At 46.5% G+C, this 24408-nt stretch overlaps 1 protein-coding gene and 3 pseudogenes across 1 annotated transcript; all 4 read right to left on the reverse strand.

Moving 5' to 3' along the window:
* Positions 1 to 2462: 2462 nt before the first annotated feature.
* LOC145249160 (U2 spliceosomal RNA) lies at positions 2463 to 2600 on the reverse strand (annotated as a pseudogene).
* A 1305-nt stretch (positions 2601 to 3905) lies between these two features.
* LOC145249214 (U2 spliceosomal RNA) lies at positions 3906 to 4050 on the reverse strand (annotated as a pseudogene).
* Positions 4051 to 5067: 1017 nt separating this feature from the next.
* Positions 5068 to 5212, reverse strand: LOC145249215 (U2 spliceosomal RNA; annotated as a pseudogene).
* A 4711-nt stretch (positions 5213 to 9923) lies between these two features.
* LOC145248940 (uncharacterized) lies at positions 9924 to 20646 on the reverse strand. Its single transcript, XM_080110735.1, has 2 exons — positions 20621 to 20646; positions 9924 to 13287 (listed from the first exon to the last, which is right to left on the reverse strand). The coding sequence occupies exon 2, from the start codon at positions 12633 to 12635 to the stop codon at positions 9924 to 9926; it is 2712 nt and encodes a 903-aa protein (XP_079966861.1). The 5' UTR covers positions 12636 to 13287; positions 20621 to 20646.
* Between the last annotated feature and the right edge of the window lie 3762 nt (positions 20647 to 24408).

Consider the following 24408-nt stretch of genomic DNA (forward strand, 5'->3'; position numbering starts at 1 on the left):
AAAACGATATGATTTATTCAATCGAGAAATTGTTTACATTAGACTTGAAGACCACCGTGCTGTGGTCTATTCAGGTGCAGATCTGTGATATCTTGTTCCACAGATAAGATGCTCTAAGAAAGAAACTTTGTTCATAGAAGTACTATCTGTTTTTTTTACAGAGAGAGAGAGAGAGAGAAAGAGAGAGAGAGTGGGAGAGAGAGTATTCTTTTCCATGGTTGTAGCTTTTTTTATGGAAATCTTTCTTTAATTTTATTGTGTTTTCATGGCACATGCTCGACTGAGCTTCAATATCCTATCGCTCTTATTGTAAAACATTCATAACAAAAAACTGTTTAACTATAATCACTATCAACAGTTTCCGTTTCTACTCATCTCTTTCTCTTTACTTTAAACTAAATGAAACTTCCATGAAAAAAATGTTCTTTTATAGAAACGCCTGTCTTTGGAATACAGTGCCACATGGCTACTTCTCAGCTTACTACAACATGGTCATTTTCAAATCCAGTGTAAACAAATTATTTCTAAGCCGACTTCTTAAAAATCAAATTCTGCTCAATCATCACAATTATCAAGCATCATGCTGCTAGCTTGATGTCTATCTGACAGTCATTCGAGTGACCTTTTGACATTATTAAGTGTTAATACTTGTGTAAATAAAACATGTTGCTCTAGACATCGGTTGATGTCTTTGTTTTAAATAAAAGAATGAAAATCACGAACCATACACAAAAAAAAACTAGCAGAGCTTTTACTTATTTTTGTGGAATTGCTGTGTAAATCGAATTATTCTGGTTGAATTGCTGAGTAAATCGAATTATTTTTTGTGGAATTGCTGTGTAAATCGAATTATTTTTTGTGGAGTTGCTGTGTAAATCGCATTATTCTGGTGGAATTGCTGTGTAAATCCAATTATTTTTGTGGAATTGCTGTGTAAATCGAATTATTTTTTGTGGAGTTGCTGTGTAAATCGCATTATTCTGGTGGAATTGCTGTGTAAATCCAATTATTTTTGTGGAATTGCTGTGTAAATCGAATTATTTTTGTGGAATTGCTGTGTAAATCGAATTATTTTTGTGGAATTGCTGTGTAAATCGAATTATTCTGGTGGAATTGCTGTGTAAATCGAATTATTTTTGTGGAATTGCTGTGTAAATCGAATTATTTTTGTGAAATTGCTGTGTAAAACGCATTATTCTGGTGGAATTGCTGTGTAAATCCAATTATTCTTGTGGAATTGCTGTGTAAATCGAATTATTTTAGTGGAATTACTATGTAAATCAAATTATTCTGGTGGAATTACTGTGCAAATCGAATTATTTTGGTGGAATTGCTGTGCAAATCGAATTATTTTGGTGGAATTACTGTGCAAATCGAATTATTTTGGTGGAATTGATGTGTAAATCGAATTATTTTGGTGGAATTACTGTGCAAATCGAATTATTTTGGTGGAATTGCTGTGCAAATCGAATTATTTTGGTGGAATTACTGTGCAAATCGAATTATTTTGGTGGAATTGCTGTGTAAATCGAATTATTTTGGTGTAATTACTGTGCAAATCGAATTATTTTGGTGTAATTGCTGTGTAAATCGAATTATTTTGGTGGAATTACTGTGCAAATCGAATTATTTTGGTGGAATTGCTGTGCAAATCGAATTATTTTGGTGGAATTACTGTGCAAATCGAATTATTTTGGTGGAATTGCTGTGTAAATCGAATTATTTTGGTGAAATTACTGTGCAAATCGAATTATTTTGGTGTAATTGCTGTGTAAATCGAACTTCGTTTGTTCTGGCCTGCATACATTACTACTCTTTGGCCGTCTCTATTCATTAATGTTTTCAAATTTGCAGATTATTTTTACCCCCGTCAGCAAGAGCGAAAAGGCCCAGCCATTGCATGCAAAGTCAGGGAAGGTTTGAATGACGGTTGAACATGTACAGATGCAAAATTGTTATTGTCACTTCATTGAGTTGTGGACACATGACATGTTTTTGCTTTCCACAGACGAAAAGGTAGAGGTGACCAGAATATGATGGATCTTCGTGTTGATTTCTACTAGATGTTAGACAGAGGTCTGTTAGCTGGGTTGCTACGACTCCTACTATATTGCGTTAAACATTAATAAATTAATCATGTGAGCACTTTTCATAAGTCCCGTGACCATCTCTACCTGAAACAAGGCCGATAGCCATTAGTCACGTGCTCCCGTGTAATAAATGAATGCGTGAATGTAGGATTGACATGAAATTCTCAAAGATAAACTAAAATGACAGAAAAATGGGCTGAATGACTTAAATAAATAAAAAGTAAATGACTTAGAATGACTTTAATGAACTTAAGGATGAATTGAATGACATTAAGAATGATTTGAATGGTTAAAAAATAACTGGAATCCTTCAAAAACAACTTGAATGATCTGGAGAATGACTTGAATGGCATTGAGACTGACTGGTTGTGAAGTGGGTGATCATTTTACATTAAATTAATACAGAAAAGTGATCCCCCACTTTATATCACAAAGTTACAAACATAAGTACAGCATGTAGTAAGAACAGATACTACATTTTGATCTTGGCCAAAAGGCCAAGAAAAATGTATTTATTTGCTCCCCCACCAAGCAAATTAGGCACAAGGCCGATTTTTAAAGTGAGGAGTAAAGGGGAAATGGGGACAAACTCCCCGGGGAGAAGGGGAGCTGGATAGTGACAATTGGTATGAAGGGTTTCCTCTACATTGACCAAGGTCTTATATGTGGGGTTGGTATTTATTTGCTCTCCCACCGAGCCAATGGGAGTAGGGGAGCTGGGTAGTGACAATTGGTATGAAGGGTTGCCCCTACATTGACCAAGGTCTTATATGTGGTGTCGCCCCCACATATGGTCTTTGTTTGCAGTATCCGCCGGAACAGATGGTATTTATTTGCTCCCCCACTGAGCAAATTAGGCACAAGGCCGTTTTTAATGTGAGGTAAAAACCAGCTCCCCTAAAAGGGGTCACTCTGGTTACCAAAAATAATAATTGTCCCAGTATAGAGGGTTTCCCCTCCATTGACTGGTACAAATTATCTTAAGTGCAGCATCTGCCGGAACAGATGGTATTTATTTGCTCCCCCACTGAGCAAATTAGGCACAAGGCCGTTTTTAATGTGAGGTAAAAACCAGCTCCCCAAAAAGGGGTTACTCTGGTTACCAAAAATAATAATTGTCCCAGTATAGAGGGTTTCCCCTCCATTGACTGGTACAAATTATCTTAAGTGCAGCATCTGCCGGAACAGATGGTATTTATTTGCTCCCCCACTGAGCAAATTAGGCACAAGGCCGTTTTTAATGTGAGGTAAAAACCAGCTCCCCTAAAAGGGGTCACTCTGGTTACCAAAAATAATAATTGTCCCAGTATAGAGGGTTTCCCCTCCATTGACTGGTACAAATTATCTTAAGTGCAGTATCTGCCGGAACAGATGGTATTTATTTGCTCCCCCACTGAGCAAATTAGGCACAAGGCCGTTTTTAATGTGAGGTAAAAACCAGCTCCCCTAAAAGGGGTCACTCTGGTTACCAAAAATAATAATTGTCCCAGTATAGAGGGTTTCCCCTCCATTGACTGGTACAAATTATCTTAAGTGCAGCATCTGCCGGAACAGATGGTATTTATTTGCTCCCCCACTGAGCAAATTAGGCACAAGGCCGTTTTTAATGTGAGGTAAAAACCAGCTCCCCAAAAAGGGGTTACTCTGGTTACCAAAAATAATAATTGTCCCAGTATAGAGGGTTTCCCCTCCATTGACTGGTACAAATTATCTTAAGTGCAGCATCTGCCGGAACAGATGGTATTTATTTGCTCCCCCACTGAGCAAATTAGGCACAAGGCCGTTTTTAATGTGAGGTAAAAACCAGCTCCCCTAAAAGGGGTCACTCTGGTTACCAAAAATAATAATTGTCCCAGTATAGAGGGTTTCCCCTCCATTGACTGGTACAAATTATCTTAAGTGCAGTATCTGCCGGAACAGATACTACACTTTGATCTTGGCCAAAAAGCCAAGAAAAGCTGTATTTATTTGCTCCCCCACCGACAAAATTAGGCACAAGGCCGATTTTTAATGTGAGGAGTGAAGGGGAAATGGGAACCAACTCGCCGGGGAGCAGGGGAGCTGGACAGCGACAATTGGTATGGAGGGCCGCCCCTACATTGACCAAGGTCTTATATATGGGACTGCCACTACATACGGTGTCTGCTTGCAGCATCTGCCGGAACAGATGGTATTTATTTGCTCCCCCACTGAGCAAATTAGGCACAAGGCCGTTTTTAATGTGAGGTAAAAACCAGCTCCCCTAAAAGGGGTCACTCTGGTTACCAAAAATAATAATTGTCCCAGTATAGAGGGTTTCCCCTCCATTGACTGGTACAAATTATCTTAAGTGCAGCATCTGCCGGAACAGATGGTATTTATTTGCTCCCCCACTGAGCAAATTAGGCACAAGGCCGTTTTTAATGTGAGGTAAAAACCAGCTCCCCTAAAAGGGGTCACTCTGGTTACCAAAAATAATAATTGTCCCAGTATAGAGGGTTTCCCCTCCATTGACTGGTACAAATTATCTTAAGTGCAGTATCTGCCGGAACAGATGGTATTTATTTGCTCCCCCACTGAGCAAATTAGGCACAAGGCCGTTTTTAATGTGAGGTAAAAACCAGCTCCCCTAAAAGGGGTCACTCTGGTTACCAAAAATAATAATTGTCCCAGTATAGAGGGTTTCCCCTCCATTGACTGGTACAAATTATCTTAAGTGCAGCATCTGCCGGAACAGATGGTATTTATTTGCTCCCCCACTGAGCAAATTAGGCACAAGGCCGTTTTTAATGTGAGGTAAAAACCAGCTCCCCAAAAAGGGGTTACTCTGGTTACCAAAAATAATAATTGTCCCAGTATAGAGGGTTTCCCCTCCATTGACTGGTACAAATTATCTTAAGTGCAGCATCTGCCGGAACAGATGGTATTTATTTGCTCCCCCACTGAGCAAATTAGGCACAAGGCCGTTTTTAATGTGAGGTAAAAACCAGCTCCCCTAAAAGGGGTCACTCTGGTTACCAAAAATAATAATTGTCCCAGTATAGAGGGTTTCCCCTCCATTGACTGGTACAAATTATCTTAAGTGCAGTATCTGCCGGAACAGATACTACACTTTGATCTTGGCCAAAAAGCCAAGAAAAGCTGTATTTATTTGCTCCCCCACCGACAAAATTAGGCACAAGGCCGATTTTTAATGTGAGGAGTGAAGGGGAAATGGGAACCAACTCGCCGGGGAGCAGGGGAGCTGGACAGCGACAATTGGTATGGAGGGCCGCCCCTACATTGACCAAGGTCTTATATATGGGACTGCCACTACATACGGTGTCTGCTTGCAGCATCTGCCGGAACAGATGGTATTTATTTGCTCCCCCACTGAGCAAATTAGGCACAAGGCCGTTTTTAATGTGAGGTAAAAACCAGCTCCCCTAAAAGGGGTCACTCTGGTTACCAAAAATAATAATTGTCCCAGTATAGAGGGTTTCCCCTCCATTGACTGGTACAAATTATCTTAAGTGCAGCATCTGCCGGAACAGATACTACACCTTGATCTTATTTATTTATTTTATTGTAGTCAAAAAATGCATTTACAATTTCAAATTATAAAAAACAAAAATCAACACAACAAAATTAGGCACAAGGCCCTATAAGAAATTGGGAGGGGGAGGGTACAGGGTCTTTTTGACTAAAGTAACATGGTGAATGATGAAGACTTAATGGTCTTACTCTTGACTGGCAACATTTACCAAAATACCTCAATCACTCTGTGGATCTTAATCTAGCTAATACCCCAGCGTTCAATGTAAAAAATAACTTATGTACAATTTGTAAAAACTTATCTGTGTGTTGTGTGTGCATTTTTTTTATTTTTATTTTTTTTTTTTTTTTTTTTTTTTTTTTTTTTTTTTGTGTATGTGCATGTGTTAGAAAATAAAGTTCGATTTCATTGAAAAGAGTTTTTGAATTAATTGGGAATAAAATGTTCGTGGAGTGGGACTATACTAATAAAAATGTTCATTTCCAAAAAATAAGGGAAAAAACTACTAATGTGTTGTTAGTAAGACCCCCCTGTACTATTCTATGTGGTTAGATTTCCCACTGTTTTCCGGGGAACCGAAAACAAGCAGGGCGTCCCTAATGGGTATGGGGAAATGGCCTTAATAGAGGTGGGAGAAAATACAGCAACGGATGGAGGGGGTAGGAGGGTGACCTCTGAGTAGGGGAGCGACCGGGGACATCAGAAAATAAACCTGAGGAGCAGAGGGGTTGGGCAGACTCAGAGGTACTCTAATACCAAAAAATAAAATCAGGGACAGGATCTCATTTGTACCACCAGTCAAGAGTTACTTTACTTGAACTTATGCTAACCTAGGCGGGATGGGTTCCGTAGGACCCAGCACCGCCCATGCCATGCCTAAGGAGGGAACACGTATTGAAACTTGGCTCCTCGACGGATGCACAAACTAGTGCTGTGCACCCACCTCTTGTCAAATTCCACTCTAGGCAACCTCTTCCAATCGCATCTGATCTTTACTTTAAGCAAATGTTTAAAGTAAACAATCAGATCCCGATCCGGAACAGATGTCCCTTCGCGGACCAACTTGAGGCGCGTGATCCAAATGACCATGCGCGCTACTGCTAGGATCGCCAGGAAAACCAAACTTTCCTCCCTGGGGAACGGCGGCTCCATGTTGTACACAAAAGTTGCTACGTCGAGATCAGGCGGACACTCGGCATCGATGCGAGCTGTTACCCCCTCGACGTACTTTAAAAGGGGCTGTATCCGGCTGCAACTAAAAAACGCGTGCTCGATAGTTTCGGGCTCGCGTTCGTCACAGCACGGACAGAAGCGCCTGGTATGTTCTTTATACCGGAAAAGTTCGTCGAAGAGGGGCAGCGCATTTCGGACCAGTCGCCAAGTCAGGGAGAATTCCGAGTTATTCAGAATCTCCCGTCCCGGCGCCCAACACCATTGAGAACGGACAACCTTCATCGACCATCCCATCCGCCTACAAAGTGGATCCTTCGCGGTCCCCTCCACTAAATCCCGATACAGTTCCTTCCTTGGCTGATCGAGGACACTGGTCCCCGGCAAAGCTCTAAGAGCGGTCCGGCATTCGGAGAAGAACTTGGACTCCCCCTTCGGTCTACGACGACCTTCTACCGAAGGGTTGGGTTTGAGATTGGGAAACGAGTTCTCAACCACAGGGACCCAAGGAGCGTCTCCTTCAAGCGAACGACCCAGGAAAGCCAATCTCTCGGCGTTTCTGTGACACAAGAGACTGGGCTGACTCAGGCCTCCCTCGCTCGGACGTTGAACACAGACCTCTCTGCAGACATAGTGCTTACCCTCGTTCCACAAAAGTGAATCGAGGCGCCCTTGTAAGCGGGTTAGGCGTTCTGCAGGGAGAGGAAGTACAGACAAACGGTAAAGGATGAGCGGAAAGACGTATGTAGCACACGCCTCCGCCCGACCCTTCAAGGACAATTTCCTTCCAATCCAAGTCTTGACTGACGATTTGACCTTAGACTGTACTTCCGACCAATTCTTTTCCAGCTGAAGTCCCGGTCCAAACCAGACACCGAGAATACGGACCGGTCCATCGGTCCAGCTGAAAATACCTGGAAGCGAGTTTACCCCGGTCCAGGCCCCCAACCGCAGGCCAGCAGACTTGCTACGGTTGAAGATGGCCCCTGTTACTTCTTCGTATCGAGCGAGCGCCTCGACCACCGCTTGAATGTCCGTGAGGCAAGACACGAACACGGTGACGTCATCGGCGAACGCGGAAACCCTGGCTCGTGTGCCTCCAGGGAGAGCTATTCCGCGCAGGACTGGTGTAGTCGCCTCGTCCCTTAAATTGCGAAGGAGGGGTTCCAACGCCAGGACATACAGCAGAGGCGACAGCGGACAACCCTGTCGCACCGACCGAGAGACAGCGAATGACTCCGATAGCTTACCGTTGATCTGCACCGCCACCGTTGGCCTGTCATACAGAACAAAGATCCACTTGCGGAAGTCCGGATTAAATCCGGCGGCCTCTAACACAGATCCTAGGAACCGATGGTCGACCCTATCGAATGCCTTGGACTGATCCAAACTGATCAGCGCGGCTTCGGCGTCGTTTTCTGTCCCCTCTATGATCGAGCGTATCAAATGCAAATTGTCTTGAATTGATCTCCCCTTCACAGCATAAGTCTGGTCTGGTTCGATCAAATCAGTGATGACAACCTGCAAGCGATTCGCAAGAATCTTTGCCAAAATCTTTAACTCTGTGTTTAGCAGAGTCAAGGGCCTAAAATCATCAAAGTTTTCCCTCCCGCCATGCCGTTGACCTTTCCTCAGCAATGTGATCACACCCTTGGTCACCTGTCCAGGGATGGAGCCCTGGGCAAACCAATGGTTGAACATATCCTTCAGAAGAGGGACCAACATGGGCGACAGCCTCAAGTAGAACTCGTAGGGTAAACCATCAAGCCCCGGAGATTTGTTATAGCCGACCTGCTTCAACGCAGTAATGACCTCATGTTCAGTAATAAGACCATCACAGCTAGCCGCTCGAGCCGCCGTGAGGCGGGGCGAGTCAGCCAAATAGCTGCCAAACTCATCAACCCTGAGCCTGGGTAGTTGGGTGAAGCGCACCGATAGATGCTCCCGAAACCCCTCGCAGATCTCCCGAGTCGATACTAAAGCGTGTCCTTCCAGGTTATGTACTTTACGAATGTACCCATCCGAACCGCGCCTTAAAGCAGCCTTACGCTCAATGGCGTCAACATTCACAGCCTCGTTAGAAACTTTATTTAACCTAGCCCTAACTACTTGACCTTCATACCGCTCGCTAGCCAAGCGGTTGAGATCTTGTTTAGCTAGTGCTAACTCTAGGGGATCCCCCCCTTCCACCGCCCGGGTCAGCTTATCCTCTAAGCGCTTCTTTGCCTCAGCCTTATCTAACGCGAGGCGTTGGCTATACTTGACAGAGAAGCGCCTAATTTTAGCCTTAAGACTAACCCACCACTTACTCCCTGTAACCGCCCCCACTAAAGCCCTCTGAATTAGCTCAGTGACCTTCAACCGGTAGTCCTCCAGCTCCAACAAGGAGATGTTGAACTTCCAGTATCCGGCCAGTTTAGGCCTAGCACTTAAGTTCAAACGGGCCATAACAAGTTTATGGTCCGAGTGTCCTAATAAGTGGAACGTGGGGCAAGATAGGAAGTCTATGTCGCCTCTTCTAACTAACATCCGATCCAAGTAAGTACTCGGATGGGAAGGCACTACAGAATGCCACGTCCACATCTCCCGCCCTGGATGATCAAGACGAAATCTGTCGACGAGATCGCACGAAGCCATCAGGTCAGACAGAGAGCTGTCACACCACGCCGACCCACTAGCTCCCCCGACCTTATCTATACTGGGATCAAGGATTGCATTCCAATCACCCATTAAAACTAACCGTTCCGGATCCACTAAGAAGCCCTCCAACCGTCGAAAAAAGGTTGCCCTCTCTACAGCAGCATTGGGAGCATAAACAGCAACAATCCGAAAAACACTACAATTAACAGCAACATCAACAACGAGCGCCCGCCCGTCCTCGCCTGCGTGAACAACATTCACCGACGCTGACAGGGTGCGTTTCACTAGCAAGGAGATTCCACGACTATAAGTATTGCCATATGCTGAGTAGACATCGTAATCGTTTACCAGCACCTGACAATCCTCGTCACAAACAAAGTGGGTCTCCTGGATAGCGGCGATATCTACCTTAAGGGACACCAGGTCTCTCACAACGCGCGAGGCCTTGCTTCGACACCTGATGCCCCTCACATTAAATGTAGCCAAGTTTAAAGCCATGTTCACTTACCTTAGGCAGTGTCACAGACGGGTCTGAAGTCCTCGGCAGTGAGGACGTAGCAGGCTTGCCCAAGGCTTCCGGTCAGCAGTTCCGCAGAAGGTAATCCATCCTTGGCAACGCCTCCCACGTCCAGGGGAAAAGTTAGTTTTAATGCCCTGTATAGGGAAGGATGGACATACAGGGGTGTGCGACCTTCACATTTGTAGGTTATATTTTTTAGAGACGGATGGTCCATGTCGATAAGCTGTTGGCCTGGTATTGCCTCCTTGGCTGCCTCCAGCATCGCCCATAGACCCTCCGTTCTAGTGTCTTTATTCCCCCTGACAAAGGTTGTCAGCATGGGGGCATCTGGGAAGTGTTCTGGCTCAGTGACCTTGTGACTTCCCACTGAGTCAAAGTTCAGGAGCTTGTTGAAACGGACCTTCTGCTTTCCCTTGAGTTCTGGTATATTCCGCAGAAGATCCGTCTCGCAGATCCTACCTCCCGGTAGGAATGGTAACTTTTTTGTTCTTTGTGTTCTGGTTGTTGTTGTTGTTGTTGTTGTTGTCGGGGAGGGGTCCTCTTGTTGTTGTTGAGGAGGGGAAGAGGTGTTATGGGTGGGGGTGTCCTGTTTTGCTGGTACACTGGTAGGCCTTTCGCAAGACACGGGGCGTGAAGCTTCTCTGGATGGGGCCGGGAGAGAGGGTGAGGGGGATTCTTGTGGCTTCGGCTGATGGGGCGATGGGGTTATGGGTTGTTCTTCAGCCTCTGCTTTATCGGAAATGTTCTCTGAGGGAGTTGGGGAGGCAGCTCTCATTTTCCTGCTCTTTTTCCTCCTTGCCCTCCTGATTTCTGTGGCGCTTAATGTTGGTCTTGCCGGCAAGGGTTCCCCCTCCTCCTCGGACACCACCTCTTCTTCGGACTCCTGCAGTTTCCTTTTGTTCGAGGAGGCGGGGACCTCTGTGTCCATGTTAGCATTGTCTTCCGGCTTGTCTTCTGGCTGGGCTATGGTCACTGTCTGTGGGGAAGATTGTTTGATGGCCTTTCCCTTTTTAGTGACTGTCGCCCATCCCTGTTTGGCTTCTGCGGGATTCTCGGCGTGAGCAGGAGCGGCGGTTGCGACTGTGGCCTTGGATGTTCCCGCTACCTTGGTGGCAGCCTTGTTGGTCTTTCTCTTGGGGCAATCCTTGGCCATATGGCCCTGTTGTTGGCATTGCCAGCAGTGCGGCCTCCTTCCTTCTACGATCAAGGAGAGGGTCCAGTCCCCGAATTGAATTGTAGCAGGGATGCCATAGAACCCCACCTTGTCGACCACCATTTGCACCTTGTAATCCCCGGTCATAATGTTACGTTGACCGCGGCAAGGTGTCACCTCCTCCACATCCCCGTACTGGCTGAGGATGGCTCCCAGCTGTTTCGCATCCATATAGCAGGGGACGTTGAGCACAGATACATTTGTCCTCCGCCTGTTGAGGTAAACTGGGTGGAGCTTGATATTCCTGGATTGATGGTTCATTTTAGAGAGTCTGACGGCATCCTCCGGGGTTGGGAGCAGGACATCCCACATTGCATAACTCTTCCTGCAAATGTAGTTAGCAGGGATGTTCTGCTCCATCAGGATCTTCACCATTGTCTCTTTGTTTATTCCCGTCAGACCTCTTGCCTTGGTGTCGGACGTGATTAACGAGAGCACTCTCTTTTCCAGGCTTTCCACTTGACCTGGAAGGGGCTGGATGGTGTTGCCCTTTGTGTACTGACTGTATTTGGTCAGAAAGAGCTCTCGATAATCTTGGGGGGACATCTTGGCCTCTTCTTTAGATCCCCATGCTGATCCTCCTGCTTTAGATGTCCCTGGGGTTGGAGGAGCTGTGGCTGGAGTTGGCTGCTTCATGGGGGCCGGCGAGGTTTCTGGTGATGTTGTCGCTGGCCTGGGAGTGTGACCTTTTCCGGCCAGTTTAGGCCAGTCCGCAGATGTCGTTGCGTGCTGGCTTTCCTGGCTTTCCGAGTCACTTCCCGAATCACTCTTCTTTTTCTTCCGAGGCTGGGTTTTGCTAGTCTCGGCCGTCAGTTCCTCCCCTCCTGGGGAGGCCTTTCCGGAATGTGTCGTGGCTACTGGTTGGGGGGTTTCTGCTGGCTGGGCCTTGGTATCTCCTGCCTGGACCTTAGCCGCTTTTTCCACCGCTTCCTTCTTAGCCGCTTCCTTTTCTCCGTTGCCCTCTTGGGGAGCGTTGAGGGTCAACGGCTTGGTTGTGTTCTCCCCGAATAAGGATTGTAGGGAGGCCATGGTTTCGTCGAACAGTTCCTGTTCAGATTTCTTGCAGGAACTGTTATCATTTTCTTCCCCTTTTGTTGGTGGGGGATCCCGCTTTTGGGGAGCGGGGGAGCCTTGTTCTGGTGTCTCCACCATAACTTTCGGGACCTGGGCGGTTGCTTGTCCTGGTCCCTCTGTACTTCTCCCGCCTTGCTTTCTTGGGGCACCTTCAATGGGCTGGTTGCCCTTGTGGGGAGCTGCTTGTCCCTTTTTGGGGGATGCTGGTAGCTTTCCGGGGGTCGCCGCGGGCTGCGGCCCTACCCCTCCAGTTTCCATCAAGGTCGCCGCGGGCTGCGGCCCTACCTTGCTGCTTCCAGGTTCCGCAGTGTTCTCTCCATCGACCCGGGGCCGGGATTTGACTCCCTTTTCCGGGGATTTAGTTGGGGGAACGTTGCTCCGCATTTGGGGTGATGATCCCCGCCTGCTCGGCATCGTGGGGGCGTTGGTCGCTGACGCAGACCAGACCTGGGAGGGAGGAAAAATAAAACAGTCTGGGGGACAAAGGGATGGAGGGGGTGGCCAGGGGCGAAGAGAGAAAGAGGTTTGACCTCCCCTCGCGGGGAAGTCGGGTTAGTCAGCTCGATCCCCCCTTGCGGGGGGAGAGCAGAGAAGAAAGACGCAGTGGTGGCTAGCGGGTCAGAGTGCCGCGTCGCAATTAAGAGGAGAGAGGGAAAGGCATCTTTGCCCAGAGAGAAGGCAAAAACGAAGAGGTATTAACCCCAAAACCCTTCCCACAAACAACCCCAACAGGAAGCGACAAAGAGACCCGGTCTGCTCGATCCAATGGGAGAGCAGCGAAGAAAGACAAAAGACTAGCGGGTCAGAGTGCCGCTAGTTAATTAAGAGGGAGAAGTAGACATTCCTCCCAGAGAGAGGGAGAAAAGAAGAAAACCTTAAAACTACTTAATACTAAAACTTAAGACTAAAACCTTAGACTATGCTGAAGGTCCTGACTCCCCAAAGGAGGGGGTCTGGTCCTTGCAGACGTGAAAAAATGCCTTGAACCTGGCTCAAGAGCCCGGTGGCAGATCCCCTCTCAGACAATTGGAAGAGCAAAAGTTTCGCACTGAGAACAGATACTACACTTTGAGATATTAAATCTTTTATTCATGTTAAAAAAATACAGTAAAATTAACGGTGAACAAAAAACTTAGGCACATGGCCAACTCAAAAGGGGGGATTTTGGGGGTCGTTGGTCATCCTTGTCGCTCCAGAACTAAACAAAGTCAAAAGTTTCTCCCAGCTAGTATCTTCTTTCACCATAATACCGCATTCACCCTTTCATCTTGGGGGACGTCCTAGTAACTCCCAATTTTTAAAACATTTTTTATTGACGTGTAAAAACAAAAAAGATAACAATAAAATGGTAACAATAATTCATTTGTGTCGAGGGAGGGGGAAGAAAAAACAAAAGGTGATTAGTAGGACCCTCCCAACCCCGTCTAGTTGATAGACTGCCCGTTCCACTAGGTTTGTAAAAGGAACCTCGCTTCTGCGGGTCAGTCTCTAGGTGGGGATGCCCTCTAGATGGGGGTGAATGGAGAAAAGAAAATTTTGTGGGTAAGGGATGGAGGTTAGTTTGTATTTCTTTTTCTCCAAGATGGGTAAAATTTAGAGGAAGGGGTGAAAAACAAAAATTGCAGGTAAGAGGGGATGGGGATCTTGGAGGCTTCCTAATCGGGGAGGGATGGAACACACACTCAGCTAGCTGAGAGACTACTTGTTTAATTTAACTTTACAGAACTGCGCGTTCCACACCTAGGCGGGGAACACGTATTCGAATTTGGCTCCTCTTCGTACACACAGACTTGCCACATGTATCCATCTTCTGTCAAATGCCGCGCGATGCAGCCTTCTTCTATCACATCTGATCTTCACCCGTAGTTGGTGTTTAAAGAACGCGATCAGATCTTGATCAGAAAAAGACAACACCCCCCGGCAACCTTGCAGACGCGACGTCCAAATCACCATTCTCGCCACGGCCAGAATCGTAACGTAGACCATTTGTCTTTCCCGGTCCCACGGCGGCCTCACGTTGTCCACAACATTGGATACAGTAATTGGGCGAGGATGCTCAGGATCGATGCGAGCCGTCACCCCACTGACATACGACCAGTACTGGCGGAGTTCGCGGCAATCAAAGAAAGCGTGATCCGTAGTTTCCACAGCCGTTGTCCCACAACGGGGACAATCGGGCGACTCCAGAAACCCAGAACTGCATTGTATGTTGTTGAGTGGAAGTGCATTTCGGGCCAATCGCCAGGTCAGAGAGAACTCCGAATTGTTCAGATGACTCGAACCTGGCGCCCAGCTCCACGCGGAGCGGATCTCACTCTGCTGCCACCCCAAACGCGCGCATAGCGGGTCGTCAGCGGCCTCCCTCACTAGATCCCTGTGGAGTTCCCTACGGGTAGCAGTCACAAGGTCACTGGACCTTGGTAGTCGTTTTAGCGCGGCTCGGCACTCTTTCATGTAGGCAGATTCTCCCCGCGGCCTGCGACGGCTCTCGATGGAAGGGTCGAGAACGAGGTCGGGGAAGGCGGCAGTAACCACGGGGTGCCACGGTTGGTCCTCCTGCATATAGTTGCTCAGGAAGGCCAGTCTCTCAGCATCTCGATGACACTTCAAGTCCGGCATTCCCAAGCCTCCCTCACACGGACGTTGAATACAGACCTGTCTGCTCACCCAGTGTCTTCCTCTGTCCCAAAGGAGCGAGGACAAGAGTTCGACGAGAGCTTTTAGGTGTTGTGCAGGCAGGGGAAGTACGGCCAGTCGGTAAAGGATGAGAGGAAAGACGTAAGTGGCGCACGCCTCAGCTCTACCCTTTAAGGAAAGTTTCCTAGGAAGCCACGAACTGACTGCAGCCTCCACCTTTGACCGTACCTCCAACCAATTCTTGTCAAGCTGGAGACCCGGTCCGAACCACACGCCGAGGATCCGGACCGGGCCATCTGTCCAGCTGAAGGGCGCAGGGAGGTTTGCGTTGCCACTCCATGCGCCCAACCGCAGTCCTACCGACTTGTTGCGGTTTATCTTGGCCCCTGTAATTCTTTCGTACTGTGTGAGTGCCTCCGACACGACCTCAATGTCTCTGGAGCCCGACACGAAGATCGTGACATCATCGGCGAACGCGGATACCTTGGCAGCTGAGCCGCCAGGCAGAGCCATTCCGCGCAGGGCCGAATTTGCCTCCCCATGTCTCAGCTTGCGGAGAAGAGGCTCCAAAGCCAGGACATAAAGCAGGGGCGACAGCGGACAACCCTGACGAACCGACCGAGAGATAACAAAGGGTTTCGAGCGCTTTCCGTTCACTTGCACGACAGCCATGGGCTGCCGATACATTATGGAGATCCACTTGCAAAAGTCCGGTTTAAAACCGGCGGCCTCTAAGACAGATGCCAGGAAACGATGGTCGACCCTATCGAAAGCTTTGGACTGATCTAAGTTTATCAGCGCGGCTTCTGTGTCGTCATCTATTCCCCCCTCTAGGATCATGCGGATCAGGTGCAAGTTGTTCTGAATCGATCTCCCCTTCACAGCGTAGTTCTGTTCTGGTTCAACCAACTCGTCGATAACAACCTGCAGCCGATTCGACAGGACCTTGGCCAAAATCTTCAACTCTGTGTTTAGCAGAGTTATGGGCCTGTAGTCATCTAACTCTTCCCCTCCATGCCCGTCACCTTTCTTCAGCAATGTGATCACTCCCTTGGTCACCTGCCCTGGGATGGATCCCTGAGCAAACCAATGGTTGAACATATCCGTCAGAAGAGGCAGAAACATGGGCGACAGCCTCAAGTACAGTTCGTATGGCAGACCATCAAGTCCTGGCGATCTGTCACAGCTGACCTGCTTCAGCGCAGTAAAGACCTCCTGCTCCGTCACCCGGCCCTCGCAACCAGCCGCTCTAGCCGCCTCGAGGCGGGGAGAGTCGGCCAAATAGTCGCTAAACTCAAGGACCGGAAGATCGGGCTGCTGCGTAAAACGCTCCTCGAAATGTTCTCGAAACCCCTCGCAGATCTCCCGAGTCGATTCCAGGGTGCGTCCATTCGGATGTTTGATTTTTGCAATATATTTGTCCGAGCCACGCCTAGAAACCTCACGGCGCACGTCTGCATCAGAATTGACTGCTTCGTTGCCTATCTTTCTAAGCCTAGCTCTAACTACTTGGCCTTCGTAACGCTCGCTAGTCTCGCGTAGAAGGTCCTGCTTAGCTAGTTCCTGACTAACCCTATCACCCTCCCCGGTAGCCTGGGCTAGTTTCTGCTCTAGCTTCTTCTTCGTCTTGGCCTTATCTAGTGCGAGGCGCTGGGCATACTTGACGGAGAAGCTTCTGATCTTGGCTTTGAGACCTAACCACCACTTACTCCCGGTAACCGCCCCCACTAGTGCCTTTTTAATCAATTCTCTTAACTGATCTTGGAAGTCTTGTCTCTCCAGAAGGGAGGTGTTTAACTTCCAGTACCCCGCTAACTTAGGCCTATTTCCTAGCTTCAGCCGGGCCATAACTAATTTATGGTCCGTCTGGCCTAGCCAAGTGAACGTGGGACAAGATAAGAAGTCTACTTCGCCTCTCCTAACTAACATCCTGTCCAAATAAGTATTTGGATAGGAGGAAACACTATTGGTCCACGTCCACATCTCCCGCCCTGGATGCTCGACCCGAAACCTGTCGACCAGACCGCATCTAGCCATCAGATCAGCCAGGCTGGACTCGCACCTCTCCGATCCTCTAGCTCCGCCTCCTACCTTATCTATGTCGGGGTCTAAGATGGAATTCCAATCCCCCATTAGCACTACCCGCTTCCGACAATCTACAAACGCGTCAAGCTGACTGAAGAATGAGACCCTCTCACGAGCGGTGCTGGGCGCATGAACCGCAATCACCCGAAACACAGAATCTTTTACGGCAACATCGGCCACAACCAGCCTACCCACTGCATCTCTATGGACAACGTCGACCGTCGCCGACAGGGTACGTTTAACCAGCACGGAAACTCCCTTCCCCCGCGGGCTGCCATATGCTGAGAAAACCTCAAAGTCTCGGGCCAGCACCTGACAGTCCACAGAGGAAACGAAATGCGTCTCCTGAATCGCAGCGACATCCACTCCCAGGGACAAGAGGTCGTGCCGGAGGCGAGCCGCCCGGCCCGATGATCTCAAGCCCCTCGCATTCAGACTAGCCAAATTCAAAGCCATGGTACCTACCTTAAGGTGTGTTACACTCAGCTCCGAAGTCAGCCGGGGAAAGGACACCGACGTTGTGTGCAATGCTCAAGGTGGTCAGGTTTTTCATGTCCTGACCTTCTCTCACAATGCCGCCGACATCCAAAGGGTAGGTCAATTTAAGGGCCCTATAGAGTGACGGATGGACCAACACTGGGACCCTTCCCTTGCATTGTTTTGACAGTTCATCAAGAGAAGGGTCATTTTTTTTAACCAGTTCAATTCCCGGAAACGCCCCTTCAGCGGCCTGCAGCCTTGTCCACAAGTTGGTCTTGCAGGCCTCTGGAGTTCTGACAAAGGTTATTAGGAGTGGGGCGTCCGGGAAATTTGAGGGGATATTTACATCTTTCCCCTCTATCTGTTTGTAATCGAGCAGAGGTTTTAAGTTTTTCCTCTGCCGATGGGAAATGTCTGTGGCCACAGATAGAGGGTCTACATAACATAGTTCCTCAGGGGCAAGGACCTTTGGTCTGCAAGAGGCAGAGGAGTCTCTCCTCTCCCTCGGTTCATTCTTTTCATTTTCTTTTTGGGGTAGTGGCTCAGTTTGCCTTGGTGTGGGGACGGGTGTTTGTGTGGTGCCTGGTGTTGGTGTTGGTGTTGGTGCAGTGTTTGGTGTTGGTGCGGTGTCTGGTGTTGGTGTTGGTGCGGTGTCTGGTGTTGGTGTGGTGTCTCGTGTTGGTGCGGTGTCTGGTGTTAGTGCGGTGTCTGGTGTTGGTGCGGTGTCTGGTGTTGTTGCAGTGTGTGGTTTGGGGGTGGAAGTGGATTTTGTTGTTAGGGGTGGTGTATGTTCACAGGGAGTGGGGGCCACCTTTTCTTCCTCTTTTCTTCTTTTGTTTTTCTTTTTCATTCTTTCGAATGAACCGGGGAGAGGTGAGGTTGAGTTCCTCTCCCTCTCACTTGCGGATTCATCCTCAGAGGAGCAGTCTTTTCTCCGCTTGATCCCCGTCTCGATTGGTGTGGGGACCGTTGGTTGTGTCTGCTCCTCTATTTGCTGCTGCAGCTGTTTTTGTTGTTGCTGCTCTCGCTGGTGTCGTTGCTGCTGCTGCTTCTGCTGCACTTGCTGATTTTGCTGTTGCAGTAGTTGCTGCTGCAGTTGTTTCCGCGGCATTGGCTGCGGTGGCTGTTGTTGTTTCTGCATTTGCAGAGGCTCCTGCCTCGATTTTTGGGCTGGTGGTGGGACGGTGGCAGAAGGGATTAAGTGTTTCCGCTTTTGTCTCACTACCGTGCTCCATTCTTCCCCCTTGGCCTCCTGGGTGGTTTGAGTTTTCCTTGGAGCTGGGGTTGGTGCTGCAGTTGCAGGGGTTGTTGCCGCCTGTTTTGGTGCGGGCGTTGTCTCAGTGGATGTGACCGCCTTTTGGGTTATTGGATTAGGGGTTACCCTTTGGGGGCAACTCCTAGCCATGTGGCCCTGCTTTTGGCAGAACCAACAGTGTGGACGACGGCCCTCCACCACTACCGTTATGCTGGCGTCTTTGTATGTCAGCAGCGGTGGTATTGCCTGAAAACCTTTCCTCTTCAGCCTCATTGCTATTGTGTAGCAGCCCAGGTGAGTCCCAGTTTTTGACCGTATTGGGGTCACCTGTTCTACCTCACCGTACTGGCTGAAGAGGCATCCTAATACTTCCGCAGGTATTTGGGTTGGCACATTAAATACCTGCACCCGAGTCCTTCTCTTGCCCTGGTATTCAGGTGTTAGTTTGACTCTCCCATGCTTTATTTCTTGGAGGGAGAGTCTCTCTGCATCTTCCTTGGTGGGTAGGAGGATGTCCCACATGGCGTAGCTCCTCTGGTACAGGTATAATACCGGGATATTTAGCTTATGTAGGAGCCCTGCCATGTCTTCCTTTTTCATCCCTAGGAGGCGGTTTTCCGGCATATCCGAGATGATGAGGGAGAGCACTCTGTCTTCGATTGCCTCCCAAGCGCCTGGCACTGGTTTAATTTCTGCCCCCTCTATGTATTGTCTGTACTTGGTCAAGTACAAGTCTTTATACTCTTGAGGGGACAGTTGCTTCTCTACAGTCTTCCCCCATGCCAACCCTCTTGTTGGTGTTGGATCTTTGGTGAGGTTGGACTGTTTTTGCTGTTCCTTGGCGGAAGGGTTGCTATTTTGAGGGGCATTTCCCTTTCCGCTTTCCTTTGGGACCGACTCTCCCTGCTCTATACTTCTTCCAGGAAATACTTCCCTTTTTGGGGAGTCGGCCTCCTGGGGAGCATTGTCCTTGGGAGCTTTTGCCCCTTTTGTTTTGGGGAGGTTTAGGCTGTATGCCCCCTCGTTTTCTTGATTTGCTCCCCTTTTGGGGCAGTAGCCCTCCTGGGGAGCACTGTCTCTCTTATCGTCCTTTGGGGCTACTGCCTCTTGATTTTTGTTGTCAGAGCGGGATGCCCTGTCCAACATTGTTTTTTCTCCCCTTTGTGGGGAGTCGCCCTCTTGGGGAGCTGCTGGTGAGTTTTCTCCCTTCTGGGGGGCGTCCTTCGGTTTCGTGTCCGGGCGGTATGCCCCGTTGCTTTTTGCTTCCCCTGTTGGGGAGCCGTCCTCTTGGGGAGCAGTTTTTCTTGTGGTAGCCTCCTGGCTGGGGGTATCTGTATTGGTGGTCCCCGGGCTGGGGGTGTCCATTTTTGAAAAAAGCTCTCTCTCTTCTGTATAATTCACCAAAATGAGTGACGTGGAGTCGGCGTCCAAATTGGGAGCCGACTTTGGCGCCAAAAAGAAGTGGCGCCAAAGGCGGCAAGAGGGGAGATAGAACTGAGAGAGGGAGTGGGAGGTTAGTGGAGGGAAGAGAGAAAGTGTTTCCGACCCTCCCTCGCGGGAAGGTCGTAAATTATCAGCTCGGATCCCCCCCCGTGGGGGAGGGGGGAGAGCAGAGAAAGACAGACAAAGTGGGGGTGCGGACAGAACGCTACCCAACAAGCTCTCCGGGCACGAGAATGTGTCGCCAGAACACGACTGCCTATCGCTGTGTATGTATCAGAGAACAGATGGTATTTATTTGCTCCCCCACTGAGCAAATTAGGCACAAGGCCGTTTTTAATGTGAGGTAAAAACCAGCTCCCCTAAAAGGGGGCACTCTGGTTACCAAAAATAATAATTGTCCCAGTATAGAGGGTTTCCCCTCCATTGACTGGTACAAATTATTTTAAGTGCAGCATCTGAAGAACAGATACTACACTTTGATCTTGTCACGAGGGCCGACTTTGATCTTAGCCAAAAGGCCAAGAAAAGCTTTAAAAGCTAAGAACAGCATCTATTAACAACAGACGTTTGATCTTAACAAAAAAAGGCCAAGCACAAAGGTGTTACATACAGTCCGGCAGACAGAGCGACTGACCGACCGACGGAGTGACTTATAGAGTCGCTTGCACGCGACTAAAAAGCTGTTTTTATTTGCATGTCTTTTCGTCTGAAGTTACACTTAATTATTCCTAGTGTAAAGTGTCGCATTGGTTTCTTAAACGCAGTAGGTTTTTCTTTCCTTTTGTGTAAACGAAGGAACAATGTCAATGTTATTCTTTTCTTAACTCTCGTCTCCAGATTGAATTTTTATTAATTCTGACGTTTCTTTCTTCCACGCATGTAGATTTAGCGCTGCCGAATTTCAATATATCTCGATGAAAGTTACAATATAATTGGTGAACCTGACATTTTTATTGGCATTGCTCTATTTTTTTTTCTTTAAGTATGTTTTAAAAAGAACGTAGTATCATATTTTACCTCGACTCCATTTTATAACTATACAATATTAGTAGCGAACAAGGACACCTTATGTTGCCCGGTAGAAATAATTTCTAATTTGAAAGCCGCATGCACTTTTTATCGACAGTTAAAAACAATTTGTCTGTTTTAAGTTTTCTGAAATTACCTTAAAATGTTTGATTTGAAGCATTTATTTTTTTACTAATGGGCTACTCGAAAGATTTTCAGTTGGATGATAATTCCCCACCAAAAGGGAATTGAAAACAATGTGTCCAATGGGCAAAATATGATTATGAGTGGTTAATTATTCAAGAGGATGGCTCAATAAGTATTTGTTCGTATTAGACTTGAAAACGACAATGATGTAATAAGTTGTGAATCAGTCTTGTGGCATTGTGTTCCACAGATGGGATATTCTCGGTATGATATTTTGCTCAGGGAAGTTAATTCTATTTTCGGTACATAAAGAAAGGAAGAAAATTTCTTTGCTGAGATTGTAGCTTTCTTTATTTACAGAAATCACTTCAGACAAGGGACAAAGCCATTTCCCGTGAAGAACTAAAAATAAAAGTACAATTTACAAGCAAAAAACTAGCCAACATGAATAGATTCTGTCTCAAGGAACCAGCAATTTGGCCCCCTTTGGTGTAGATTTGCATACATATAAGAGAGATTAAATAATGTTTCTTAAGTAAAGGGTGAATTATCTTTTTAAAATAACTTTCATTTTTTATGGATAAATATCTTAATTGCGGATATTATATGTACCTTGTAAATTTTTAATGCAGTATTTGTCTTTGCAAAACAAGGACATCTTTTAAAAAAATAATCTCTCATCTTCTCTTTCTCTCTTTCTTTCTCTCTCTCTCTCTCATCTACGAGAGGCGTGCAATAAGTAATGCCCCTGGCCAACTTGCAGGTGTCTGATCTAGCTGAAATTTTGCATGTGCAATGATTTATATCTCTTCGGGTTATGTGGCAAATTACAGCTCTGAACTAATTCTGGCTTCTGTTTTACAGGTGTTTGAACAGAGTTAGGTGTGAAATGGAACCTGTTGAATGTCGAGCAGCGATCTGGTTTTTGTATTTGAAAGGACGCACACCACAGGAGACTTTTCATGAAATCAAATAAACTTATGGTGATAATGCCCCATTATATGACCTTGTAAAACGCTGGCACTGTGAATTTAAACATGGCCGGAAGTCTGTGGAAACAGCTCCCAGACCTGGTTGCCCCCTTCTGCTATTTATGAGGCATCTGTCCGTCAAGTTGAGATTACCAGTTTGGAAGATCGACGCATTACTATTAACCAAATAGCCTAAGATGTCAAGATTAGTACATAGTCTATGAAAACTATCATTCATGACCATTTGCATATGCATAAGATGTCTGCCAGATGGATTCCTAGGTTGCTTACACCATTCCAGAAGCGAGAATGCGTCGAGTGCTCAAGGATGAATTTGGAGATATGCCAAGAAGATGAGTCAAAGTTTTTCCAAAAGCTGATTACACAGGATGAAACCTGGGTCCATCACTATGATCCAGAAACCAAAGCCGAGTCAATGCAGTGGAAGCACTTGGACTCACCACCTCCAAAGAAGGCAAGGATGCAGCCCTCCGCTGGCAAGGTCATGCTCACAGTCTTCTGGGACCAGAACAGAGTAGTGATGACAGATTTCCTGGCAATAGGGTACCACAATTACATGAGCCTATTATGCTTTACTTTTGAGGAAATTAAGGGAAGCTATCAAAATCAAGAGGTGGGACAAGATCAACAAAGGTACCCTCCACCTGCAGGACAAGGCTTCGGTCCACAACTCCCATGTCGCCAGATCAGAAGCACGGGCGTGTGGTTATGTAATCCTTCCCCATCCTTCATATTGTCCTGACCTTGCACCCTCTGACTTTCACCTCTTTCCAGCTATAAAGTTGTTTTTGAAAGGAAAGCGTTTCCCAGATGATGCAGCCTTGATTTCTGATGTCACATCATGGTTGGAGGACCAACCTGGGATGTTCTACAAAAACGGTCTCCAGAGCTGCATCAAACGATTGGAGAAATGCATAGCTTTGGGTACTTCCTATGTAGAGAAAGACTAATAACTGTGCCAAGTTTCGTTGCTCTATTTCTATGGGAAGTGAGTCAGGGACATTACTTATTGCACGCCCTCGTATATATTACATTTTTTCTTTTTTAGTTAAATTTCTAATTTCTTATCATCTACGGACGTAGTCGTCTGACCTATTTAAAATAACTAAGCTCACCCATTATTGAGTTAAGCAGATATGCATTGCCATCTTTTCTAACAACCCCAACACGTTTCAAAACGCCCAAAATAGAAATTATTTTTTAAAAAAGCCTTTCAAATTTTTCTTTTTCTATTCATTAAAAACATTGCCTCGATAAAGACCAGAGGCTATGGTTGCCTGATGAAATATTTTTTTTAGATTGAAACAGTAGATTTCTAATCGCGACTAATGATAAATGTGTTATCCTAAAGTAAATACAATAATATTTTGCTCATTTTATTAAGCACCATCAACAACCTCGTTAAATTCAATGTTTTTTGGGTTTTTTTTTCATTTTTTATAACTTAAACATGGAATATATATATATATATATATATATATATATATGTATATATATATGTGTATACATATATATATATATATATATATATACTAGCAAAAGTACCCGTCGTTGACTAGGTTCAAAAACAGCCTACAGAAAATGGGGTCTGATTTATGAAAGTATGATAGATTATGAAAAGGAAGGGTTGTAAATTTGGGTTGAATTTGGAGGTATCTAAACCAAAGCAAAATATGATGAAAGTAAAAGTAAAATAGATAAACCCCATAATTAATTATACCATACCTGTTCACGCTGAAACACTTATCACAATATTCTGTGGATCTATATTAAAAAACCTTGTTAAACTTTGTGACATATTTCCATTCTATGGAGGTCAGGTGCGAACGAACACCCCATACTTTTATTATACCATATTTCTTCAAACTGAAACATAATTATCAAAGTATATTTACGCAGATTAATATGAAAAGTCTTTATTAAAGTTTGTGCCTATTTCCATTCTATGGAGGCCAGGCGTGAACGCAGACCACACAATTTTATTAAACTATCCCTATTTAAGTTAAAACATACTTATCAAAGTATTCTTATCCACATCCATATCAGAAACACTTGTAAACGTTTTTTTTTTAATTTTTAATTTTTTTATTCCCATACTTTGTGGACCAGGCGCGAACGCAGACCCCACAATTTTAATGAA

This window comes from Euprymna scolopes, chromosome 27 (assembly GCF_053919585.1).
Source record: "Euprymna scolopes isolate OS-2025 chromosome 27, ASM5391958v1, whole genome shotgun sequence".
Classification (NCBI taxonomy): domain Eukaryota; kingdom Metazoa; phylum Mollusca; class Cephalopoda; order Sepiida; family Sepiolidae; genus Euprymna; species Euprymna scolopes.

Bases quoted from the DNA above. Each gene is read 5' to 3' on its own strand.
- LOC145248940 (XM_080110735.1), bottom strand. From the start codon at position 12,635: ATGCCGAGCAGGCGGGGATCATCACCCCAAATGCGGAGCAACGTTCCC.